We start from the raw sequence: 12,418 nt of genomic DNA on the forward strand, positions 1-12,418 counted from the left end.
CCCTGTTACAACACGTGCTCCACTCAAACTGGAATAACCACCTTGTGGTTGTATGCCTCTGCCAACCAGCCAAGTTGCAATTAAAATTTAAGTCAATTCAGACTCATAAGTAGTGAAGATTTAAAAGGATTCAAGTTCATTGAGAGAAAACCAAGGCAGTGTAAAATTCCGTGAAAGTGTTCACATGCAACATCAATAAAGCGGATTCTGACAACACAGAGTTGCAGCCGTTTGAAGGAATGCTTCAAATGTGGATGTTGCTGCAAAGACGCTACACAGCCTTAATTTGTGACCACCAAAATCCATCCATCCATTCTCTATACACCGCTTTATCCTCACTAGGGTCACGGGGGGTGCTGGAGCCTATCCCAGCTGACTCGGGCGAAGGCAGGGGACACCCTGGACAGGTCGCCAGTCTGTCACAGGGCTACATATACAGACAAACAATCACACTCACAGTCACTCCTCCGGGCAATTTAGAGTAGCCAATTAACCTCAGCATATTTTTGGACCGTGGGAGGAAGCCGGAGTACCACCAAAATCCAATCACTTTATTCTTGTGTTCAAGTGAATATTTGTGCCAAATTTGAAGAAATTATTTCAGAAATGATATGCTCCTGGCCACAGCTTTAACAAGCAAGAAGACATTATAAACATTAACACATGCAGGGTCTTTGACACTGCAGTTTGTCCTGTCCAGTAAGACAAAGCTGAGTCCAGCAACAATGCGTCTCATGTATAGTAACGGGCAGGACGTAGTTTGCATCAAGAGATCCAAAAACAACTCAAAACCGATCCAACAACATTTCATTTAAACATCAGAATTTTGGCATAACTTGAAAATATAAACTACACTCGTCTTTTAAACATCAACTACAGTGTTATAAATGCAAGCAACACACAGTTCAGTTCCTGTTGAATTAGGGATAAATTGGAGGGATGTCTGATCATAGCAGCTTTGAAAAGATATCTCCAGGACTTTCATAGCTTTACCGACTTTAAAAGAGGAATATTAAACAAAATGCAGTCAGTGGTTTTTCTATGAAATATAGGTAGGTTCATCGGTGGCCGAACTAAAATTTAGATTTCTGATTGCTTCAGTACACATGCAGAGTCCTGCAGTTTTGGTCCAGCCTCTTCAGGAAAAGAAAAGGGGAAATTTGTCTGGCAGCAAGCATGTACAGCTGCACAATGTTCAGAAACTCTACAAGTCTTTTATATCAGCATCACACACCTTGCCGAGTCTGTGCCCAGATGTACTCAAGCTGCTCTGAATCCAACGAGACAACATGCTACTACAATAAGTATCTAAACTAAATAAATATGATGTGGCTACTGCAAAGCCACCATACCCACATAATTCCAATTTATAGAAATGTAGCCATTTTGTACTTTGGAAAACTCGTTTGTGTAAAATGAATCATTTATGCACATATTTTGCATTTGAACTGTAAATGGGAAAAGGAAGCAGCTGGACTTACCCTTAAGATGTCCTCCACACACTGAGCTTCATCTGTCCTTGTCTATAGAAAGGGAAAAGAATAATTATTATTCATCTATGATAGCACATTGTATGGAATTATAAAATAAAGACCAAACTTAAACTTTAAAGACCATGTAATCTTCCTTTTACATCACTCAATCCATGTTGTTCTATGCAACTAGACAAAAGGTTCATCTACCCCCACTAATACAAGACACTTGTCTTATAATCAGTCTATGTTAAGTGAAAACGTAGCGTTTACAAAGTAGAAGGGACCACAGCTCTATGTATGACAATGACACAAATTATTCTGTCTGGCAACAAAAAACACCCACTATCATATTTTTGTCACAGCCCTTCAAGTGCTGAAAAAGGTTTCCCTTTAGAGAAGACAGAATGATCTCACTGGATAAAACCTTATTGGCTTTTGTGAACAAAATTGATTGCTTAAAATGGTAGGCACTACAGATAGAAGTGAAAAAAGACAAAACATTCAGTATACTTCATGACCACTAACTGAAACGTCAAAAACTACATGAGCGATGCAATACCTCCTATCAGGCAGCAACAAAGATATGCGTATGAATGAGTCAACAGGCCACATTTCTGTTTGTTTTTAGGCGTCTCTTTCAGTTTTTCCTTCTGAATGGACAGTGTTTGAGATAAGGTCAGAGTGAATGGGCCCCCAGAGCAGTTATGTAAGTTGGTGACAAAGCTCATTTATTGTTCTGCTGAGCCCAGGGGTGAATTTATCACAGGCAGACGAGGTCACAAACACACACACACACACACACAAAAACACAAACCACAGACTGCTTGCCACATACACCATAAAGTGCACCTGCATGAGACATGAGGGAACATGTTCAAAAAGACATGGTGGATAAAAACATACAGAGTAAATACTTTTGTAAATTTCTGAAATGCTGCTGTGTTTTCTATAGAATGTTCCATGTTTTGTTTCATTAAATGTGTTTTGCAACTGTAATCTAGACACCCGACTGATATTTGTCTGCTCTCTGGCCCATATTGCTCATTGTTTAGACTAATGTTTTGTTGTCCCTCCCCTCGCACTAAAGAAGTGCAGCCCAAAATGGAATCCATAACAACTCTCTCTCTCTCTGTGATTTGGAAGCTAAAGGAACATTTTCAACATTAAATGAACAAAACCGACATTAACGGGGCCTTTTGCAGATGAGGCACTTAACTCAGGAGTGAGGGACTGGTAAGAAATAGTGCAATGAGTCACTGCCAAGCTATTCTGCATTGGATCAAAAACAGCAGCCTGCTCAGCACTGCAGGATGGTAAGAGGGAGGTGTGGAGAGCTGCAGGTGCAAGGGTTGGTTGTATGTTTATGTGTGACAGGGAACAGATGAATAGAGTTGAACTGGAGTTCAGCCAAACTCTCCAAAACAAAGAAAGCACGAGTCCTTCTTGAACGCCTGAACAGTCAAGCAGAAACACCAAAACTTTGAAGAAGTTTGAGAGAGCACCATGAGATCAGCAGAAACACAGTCCTCTTAGCCCACAGTACACTCAAAGCCAAGACAATAGTGTTGAGAAATAATACGTAGGACTTTCTTTGCTCATTGCCTGATCCACAGACTCTGGAGCGTACAGTCATGGGTGATAATGTACGATATCCAGGCAATCAGTGTATATAATTTGTATATGCTGTATGAAAGTATGAATTACATGCTGTTCTTCAGATCAAACCTGTAAACCTAACAGTGTATTAGCGTATAAATATTTCCTTCAAAAGTTCAAAAATTAAAAAAATAAATAAAAAATACAAATTACTAACATTCCAGTCCTGCAGCAAAGCCTTGCTCACCAGTATGCTATAGGATAATTTTTGGTAATATTGTAATATATTTTGCAGCTCCAGTTGATTTAGGAAGTGTTAAAGGAACACATTTTCCACAAGTTCATAAGAAGTCAACAGAATGAAATCGATGAAACAGCTCTAGCTAAACTTGAAATGGGGACACAGCGTTAGGTGTAATATTATTACTTCTATTGAACAGAACAGTGTGATACTTTGCAAATTAAACTTATTTGTTTTTATGCCAAGACAACCACTGTATGCTAAATATGAAGTTATACCCAGCAGCTGACGGGAAAACCGCTGGCCTGGCTAGCTAGTCTGTCCTGAAGGTAGTAACAACAGCCAAGTTGGACCTCTAAAGCACTGAGGTTATATTTTGTTTATTTGTGTTGTGCAAAATTTTTATTGTAAAAATAAAAACTTTAGGCTTTGAGAATAATATAGTATTTTATTTTCATATAAGGCTGTTTCCCACTGTTTTGAGTATCTATGCTAAGCCAGGTGTCTCTGGCAGTATCCCATATCTAACAGACGTGAATGCGAGTGGTACTAAACCTCTCTTTAACTTGGGCAGCTGCAGTTCAGGAGAAAGTGGGTCACCTACCAAAAACAGGGCAGCCGGTTTGATACACCAACATTGCACAGATGGTTATGCCAGAACCTTACATGGTGTCTGTGTATGTTTGAGTGAACACGTGTTCGAGAGTCAAACCTGCAAAGCAGTCTTAGTCCATTTGACTTGTGCTATTTTATTTTAAAACAATTGTTATACTGGTGTACCTGATTAGTGCATCATTCTCATATTAGTACATTTTAACCCAATGAATTTCAAGCAGTTTCTGGCAGGCTTTTGCTCCTGTCAAATTTTAACTTACAGTGGGCTCACTTTTTTCCCCTGCAATATAAAGTGTTTCACCTCTGTGGAAATATCAGAATCATAAACAGAAGTAAAGAGGATTTGAAAAATATGTGTGCAGTATAACAAAGCTGGAATTCTGTAAATCAGAAAAAAAGAAAACAAAAAGTACTTTTGAGTACTTCACAAAAATAGGGAAAAAATGAACAAAAACATGTACAACATTTTTCCAACAGGTTTTCCTAATACCAACAAAAATGATGGCTCTACATACAATAAATATTTTACAACTTACATTTTTAGTTTGTTTCCATATTTGTCTCTGATGTGCTCTGTATAAACACAGCATGTATTTCATTCCAGTTCAACTGAACAGCCCGTGAACTTTTGTCACAAGTCTGCTGGGTCACAGCTGGGTAACTAACGGTTTTCAAAGTTGCATGAAGGAGTGCAGAATTTTAAGCTTTTTTACACAAGCAAACTCAGTGCAAACAGTTTACTTTTGGTGAATTTTGGAAGTAGACAAGTAGATTAAAATAATTTTGGTAAAATATCAGAATTTTGAGTTAAAATTTGTTTAATTTTCCAAACAGTATCAGAATCGCACATGATTAGCTAAAAAAAAAAAAAAAAAAACTGTTGGAAGGTTAAAAAGCCAATGATTCTTTCGGTTTTTAGAGTTTCTGACTGATAAATGTGTCATTTTGGTGCTAAAAAAAAAACACCATACCTTTCAAAGCCTCTGGCAGGTTTTGGGGTTCAGATGGTTGATTAATAATCATTAATTAAAAAACATATATAAGAAAATAAACTTACCTCCAAAAATGGTGGCATCATTTTTGTTTTGCCCAGGTCAGATTTGTTGATTACTTCTGGTAGTGGTACGTATGGCTCTGGTGAGGGCTTTAGCTCAGGCGACTCACTGACCACCTGGTCCTGACCATCCATGGGCCGTACATACGCTGTTGGCTTCTGAGTCATGACTATGCTGGGCTGCTTCGATGACAAGAGTGGAGGAAAGGTCTGGGAGGGTAGTGTGTTAGTCTTGTTGGCTTGAGGCAGAGTTGCATCTTTAGAGGAAACATCCATGATGACAGCAGAGTCAGAGGGAAGATCTGTGGATCCTGGAAGCTGATGTCTATCAAGTGTGTCCTTAGTGTCTGTGTCGGTGTTATGTTGGTCATTGGAATGTAGGAATGCTAGTGGCTGAGTATCAGGAGAGTGAGCAGACATTTCCTGGGGAAGGTTGACATACTCCCTGAGATCTGACAAGACGTCACTCTTCTTTTCTTGATGTGCCACGTGGTCGAGCTGATTGTGGCTCAAAGAAGGCTTTGAGAAAGTGGATGATCGTCCCTGGTTAGGAGAAGCAGTGGACATCCTCGCGGGCTGAGGGGAGTAGCTGCTACTAGTCAGCCCTTTCTGGCTTTGTGCGGACATGTAAAGGACATGGTTGTGGAATGGATGTTTTGTTGATTTATCTGTATTTGGCTGACCCAGATCTGACTGTGAGAAGGTCACGCAATTCGGAATGGGTGAAGCCTCAGTGGAAAAAGGAGAGGAATTATTCACATCTTCGTAACTGCCCAGCATCCTCTGAATTCGATTTGAAAGCTCGTCCCCTTTGTTTGTCTACAAAAAGAAGAGACACCTTTTATGTAATAAATGTCCAAAATCTTAGTTTACTAATTTTTTATACATAATTACACTGAACCAAACAAATGTGCTGCACGACACTGTTTATAACCAACAGTACATGTTTTTCTAGCAAGAATAAGAACACTCAAGCATCAAGATTTCAATTTTTTTTTTTTTAAGCATAGTGTCTAGCGGACAGGAACCACCTTTTCAAAATACCATTTTTGTCTCGCCAATATTGCACATTTCATTTTTATCTAGTTAGTGAAATCTATCTAAACAGCACCTTACAGCCCAAAATCCAAACCAGAGAGGAGAAATCATGTATAAAAGGCTGAAAAGCCCGTGTAAGTCTCCTGTAATTATTAGTGTGTTTGAACAGAAATAATCCTTACTAGAAGCAGCTGGTGATTTACTGACAACAGACCCTCGGTTTATTGGCTCAGGTTATATATTAAGCTACATCTTTTTGACAGGAACTGTTAAGGTCATCTTAGCATCAGGGGAACAATGCAGACCCCACCCAAAATTTATATCCGTCATTTCATATCATAAAAATACTATATAATCAATGCATTTACCCTCAGCTGACATTTTTCTAAATGTTGCTAGAACTAGCCATTAATTTAAAGATGAGAGTTGAAACAGAGCTCTGTATATCGGACTTAACATTAGCTATCATATTCCTTTGACAGGAAACTATTTTTTCCTTATCCACTCGATTCAAATGCAAAGAAATGCAGGAAATAGTGTTGTGGGGAGTTTCAATATAGGGCTGGACCCAAATATCCGAATATTCGGTCGTTGTGGTGGTATCTGAATACTAATTTTGAGATCCGAATACTCGGACTCCCTCGGATATATTGTCATTTCATGAGAAAACGACACCTTAAACCCATTCCACACACACTGCATTTATAATACAACACTCTTATAATATTGAAAGCAACAACGTTTTTAAGCAAACTCATAGCAACTAAAAGACTTGTTTGAGGCTACCCTGATGTTTACACATGAATGGACCAGAGCTGCCTAAACCAATCTAGCAAAAGGGAGCTAAAGAAAAGGGTTAACCTTGGTGAATCTCACTCTGCTATGCATGTTCTTACCTTGTATGGTTGCCCAAAGAGTGGCACATTTTCAGTGTTAAGTTCTTTGGTTTGGCTGGTTTCTTGGTTCCTCTGCTCCCATGCTCTGAGGCGAAGAAGGTTCCTTTCTTCATCGTATGCACTGCAGAACATTACAAAGAGTGCCAGCTGTCAAACAAACACTGCATTTAAAAAGCACACCATGTTCAGTATAGCAAATACAAAGTTAAATGCCACAGCTACAAATATCAGCATTAGGTATAAAATGTAAATCTCACCATCAATCTATGGTCAAATATGAGTGAGAGGACAATACAACCGGCATTTTGTAGATTTTCTGATTTTTATAAACCCCAGAACAATGAAAGTAATGACTGTGACTGATCCTAATGATGATGACACCAGCTCTGGCCAAAGACACCAGAAAATTTAGGGTGTCTCACCACAGACTTATTCACCCAAGGGGCAGAGCAGCACTGTGTAATGGGAGAGGATGGCATCTATCATTTCCACAGACAGGGGTAATTAGACTCAGGGGCCACCATGAGGATTCACTACAACATTCACATCTGTTCTCTCTAGTCCCCAGAGGTGACAAGCAGTCCATTCAGACATCAAATGAATAATTACATGTACTACTCCTGATGTTCTGTCATTGCAAAAAGAGCATGTACTATAATAAATGATATTGTGGAACAACAGCAGTTCTCAGGGGATTGGGCCCAGATTAACACTTTAAATATTTTAAAGGGAAATAAACACTTAATGCCCATTTTGAGATTTCATAGTTTCCTTCCCAAAATACAGTGTTAATCATCCTTACTGACAATAGCCCCGATGGGATGCTTCCATGGCAACAAGTGGAGCAGCAAATATTTGGGACTAAGCCAAACAGATGAGCACTCACTCCAGAGAGACTGGCCGAACTCCTCAGATAGCTTAGACTGGCACTGCCCAGTCACAAGCCCTGCATAACTTATACCCAGAGGAAATAAGATAGTGGGCGTGTTTAAAAAATAAAAATAAATCACACACGGTACAATCACCTTACGGAGGTAAAAGGAAACTATAAGAAGCTGAATTACTAACGAGACTAGAATGTAACCTGTCTAGAGTTAACAATGGGCCAATCTTTAATTACTAAGTAATTAGTTAAATATTAACAAACACTGTATTTAACAGGAGTGCTCTACATTAAAGCTGAAGTGTGTAGCATTGTTGAAACCACAAATGCTGGGCTCCTTCCAAAGCCATTCGTTCAAAACACATGAAAGCACACTGCATAAGCCAGCTGGAAAACTACATAACAACAGAGACGGATGCTGGGAAGAGGACAGAGGCGCATTAAACTGCCTCAACTCTATAAACACACCAATAGCTGACATTACCATTACAAAAACATCCAGTTCCATGCCAGTATAGACGAACACAAGATAAATACCATCAAACATTTGCCAACAACCAGGCAGCAAACAGATATGTGTAAACATACACTAATGAAGCTGGAAGAGGAGACTGCAGAGAACACTGAATGATGCAAAAATACACAAATGGATTCTTAGCAATACAAGTAGTTGTAGGGTTAGATGAAACTGTAAAATGTGGCTGTACTTTGCCATCATTTACAGAAATGGGCAGGTACTACATCCAGTTACCTCAAACAGACAAATAGAATGATTGGACAGGCTGTATAGAGGACTGTGACTGTCACAGACAACAGACATTTTTTGACCCTTTACTTATCAGAGCACTTAATATATGAATTGCTGTCTGGATGTAAAGAGACTTTCAATAAATGTAAAAAAAAAAAAAAACATTTTTTTTTTTTGGATACTACCTTGGAGCCATTTTAACTACTGTGAGGTGTCTGGCTGGCTCTGCTGACAGTCAGAGAGACAGATTTCTGTTTTTAAAATAAACACCGTCTGTGTACTGTTCTACTATCTAGGTGAAAGAGAGCTCTCTGAATATAACAATGCACCAATCACAGAATGAGAGCAACTGTGGAAGAAGAAGCTGAACTGACAACCTTTTCAATACCACATAAAAAAACCACAAGAAAGCAGTACTGATACTGAAACAGCCTCAGGAGGTAAAGTCATCTTTGGGGAGTGTACAAAACAGGACTTCTGAATACATTATCTTAGGTTTTAGGAAACACTCATTGAAACTTTCCATAATTTTCTGACAACTTACAGACCAAACAATTAATCAATTAATGTAGAAAATAATCGACAGATTAAGCAACAATTAAAAAAAAAAAAAAAAAAAAGATTTGCAGCCTTGGTGTGCATACACTAGAACAACTACTAAAATAACTTTGCACTAATTGATTTTTAAATGACTTAAAGGGTACGTTCAACCTATGTTAGTAGCAGTGCCAGCAAAATTGTATTTGCAACTTTCAGTGCAACAAAACTGAAAGTCAGAACAACCTCAGCAAACGAAGGACTTGTAATGTTTACTATCGAAAAAATATTGAAGCCACTGTATTACAGAGAGCAGGTGAAGGAATAATTTTAGTTCAGTCTTTCCTCGAATGACATGGCACATGGGGGCCACGAGAGACAGAAAAGAAACACTGCAAGCAAGTGAGAAAGTGATCTACACATTTTGGGGTTCATTATGTTTTGTTAGTTCTCTAAATCTTTGCCAAATCAATGTTTTGACCACCTACATTATTTTGTCATTTATAGCAAACATTTCTTCTTTCACAACAGCAGGAACATCGGTTACTGGGCTCACAAACAGATGCCATACATACATACATACACACACATACATATATACATATATATATATATATATATATATATATACTTGAGGTGACAATAAGGGCAAAGGGAATTCTAAGGCATCTACATGGTCCTCTGTGACAAATTTTGACTGACTACAATTTGTGTTCCCCATGTACAATCTCTCTGCAGGGTCATGTCATGTTTTGCTCACAACCCAAAGACAGTAAATTTACTGTCAGAGAGGAGGAAAGATAAAAAAAATACAGTTAATAACCTGGAATAAGAGAATTTAGACTTTTTTATTCCTTAAAAAATGAACAAATAATTACTTAAACCAATAAATTAGCTAAATAGTTTAGTGTAAATGTACGGGTTGACAACTAATGGATCCGTTGCTGTAGTTCTACTGTAAAACAAGGAAAGAAATCCAATACATGCATCAAATAGCAATGACATTTAAAAGGTAGCAACCTGTCAAACTTGTGATGCTCTTTAAATACACTTTCACCGGTGGACAGTCTCTGTACAGAAAAATCCTGTAGTGGCCATACTCTGACAATGAAGGTGATACTAGACTGCAATCCTTTGCAAGAACTGAAAATCAAAGAAAGAATGACTGCCACACTGCAGTTCACTATGATCCTAATGACATATGCGATTAAATGCATAAACAACAACCCAATCGTCCCTTTATCGATATTGTAGTTTGATTCCAGTGCAAAACACTTTTAAAATGGGCTTATTTTATCTGTCAGCTGTATCTTTATAGTCCAAATAAAATAATTGACCGCCCTTTAACCTCATGGTCTGTGAGAAAGTCGTGTGATTGTGTGATATTGGTAAACAATGTGAACACAAGAAACTTTTATCTCTTTTGCTGGGATTATGACATCCCTCGTAATGTTGTAATATTACCGACTGTGTGATCCCCCCTCCAGTCACCATGATGCAGATTTTTGGGTGATTTGAAAGGAATAAATAAGTAACACTGACACTCCACTGTTTTACAACTAATCCCAAGTTTGTTAAACACGACGCCTAAAGTTTGGTTGTTGTGTGTTTGTATGAGATACTTCTGCTAAAAATAAATAAATGAAAACACTGAACACGTAAGAGTAAATTTATATGTGAAAGTCAGATGGCTGGTAGGAGCACAGCCGCCGCGTAGACCAGCTGGTAAAAATCACACCAGCCTGCCGTTTCCAGCTGATTCCAGCTCTTCCTGGAACTGCTTATCGAGCTAAAAACCCTGTCAGTCACTTTGACAATAACCAGTAAACATTTACAAACCCACACATACGCTTCCTGACAACACTTCCACACACTTTGGAGGTAAACTTTACTTGGAGTCGTGTCCGCAGCGCTGCCACTGAGCTCCAGCTAATTACCTCCGTTCAACGGTCGGGTTGCGCAGCTAGCGTCCCGCTGCTAGCAGCTAGCCGCGGCTGTGCCTGCCTACCTCGGCTGAGATGCCATGGTGCCCCTCAAGACAACCAAAGTTGGTTGTCATGCGTTTCTCGCAGTCCTCGCCGAGGTGTCCCTCCTCACTCGGTCACATTGTTTACCGGCGAAGGTGTTTTGTTAGTTTAGTGGACTGTCAGGCCGCCGTTGTTTGATAGTTGTCTGCTAACAGTGTTTGGGTTGTCCACTCCGTCTGCCTACTGGATTGTTCTACTCCACTCCGCCGTCCGGGGACCGAGCTCAGCTTTATACACTCATATTAGTCAAAAAATATTTCTAAAGCAGCCGCGTTGCTGTTTGGAGGGTAAATACAAACGAATTAAAAACAAATCAGTTCATTAGAAACTACGTTATTTACTGTTTTTTCTTCTTCACTACAGTTTGCGCAAAGTTTGCCCTCGTACCCCTGTGAGACCGACATGGTACAGCCACCTGTGTTTATACGATACACCACATGATGTTATGAAGTTTTCAAGTAAATCATCTCAGTTTGATGTGACTCTGGAGGCCTAACACAGAGCAAGTTCACCAATGGAGCCAAACTATGTAAAAGTAAAAACAGATATTTTTTAAACCTTGGAATTTGACCTTGAAGTGATGATACATAATTACCCACTTTTTCTCGAGCAATAATTGGTTTATTATTTATAACTCCTCTAATTCCAGGACTAAATCTTGCATTCCACTACCCGTTCATCCAATCTTCCGCAGAAAAATTGAGCTTTAATGTACAGACAGGAGATAAATTAAAGGCAAAACCAACATAAAGTGTTTCAAAAAGGTAAAGAACACATTCAGAGTGACTTGACCTTGCTCATGCAAATCCGGGATGCAACGCCATTTTTCCAAAAGATCAAACTTATTTTGTGGTTTCATGATGGTGGTGGGGAATACTGTCTGACACGTCACTGCAAACATCTAAGTATTCAATTGGAGTGAGATCTGGTGACTACAAAGTCGTTCTACAATCATAAAGATCTTTATTTGTAAAGCGCTCTTTACGATACAAGTCTACAAGGCAACAAAATGAAACTGCCAAGTCATTAAACCGTCAGATTTTTAAAGACACAGCATTGTCAGTGTTGGAAATCTGAAAATGCAATGGATAGAAGTTAAGGCTGTTCAAAATGAATAGGTAAGTAAAATAGAAAAGGAAAGATCTCTGATGACAAGATGATATAAGGACAGATTTAAAGGAGATTGCTGACTTGGGCAACTTGATTTCCTCAGACAGATTCTTCCAGAACCTCTGGAGCCTCACTGCAAATGGTCTGTGACCTCAGTTTTCTGTCAGGTTCCTGGAATGGAGAAAAGACCTCCGCCGG

At 39.0% G+C, this 12,418-nt stretch overlaps 1 protein-coding gene across 1 annotated transcript in view; it reads right to left on the reverse strand.

The window, feature by feature from the left end:
- aff1 (AF4/FMR2 family, member 1) overlaps positions 1-11,313 on the reverse strand; it is a 28,874-nt gene extending 17,561 nt beyond the window's left edge. The window contains exons 1-4 of the mRNA XM_022211006.2: positions 11,092-11,313; positions 6,916-7,036; positions 4,985-5,800; positions 1,482-1,523 (exon numbers count right to left, since the gene is read on the reverse strand). Of these exons, the coding sequence (XP_022066698.1) occupies positions 1,482-1,523; positions 4,985-5,800; positions 6,916-7,036; positions 11,092-11,108 (996 nt within the window). The 5' untranslated portion in view covers positions 11,109-11,313. The remainder of the gene's footprint in view (positions 1-1,481; positions 1,524-4,984; positions 5,801-6,915; positions 7,037-11,091) is intronic.
- Positions 11,314-12,418: the final 1,105 nt, after the last annotated feature.

Source organism: Acanthochromis polyacanthus, chromosome 18 (assembly GCF_021347895.1).
Source record: "Acanthochromis polyacanthus isolate Apoly-LR-REF ecotype Palm Island chromosome 18, KAUST_Apoly_ChrSc, whole genome shotgun sequence".
Taxonomy (NCBI): Eukaryota; Metazoa; Chordata; class Actinopteri; family Pomacentridae; genus Acanthochromis; species Acanthochromis polyacanthus.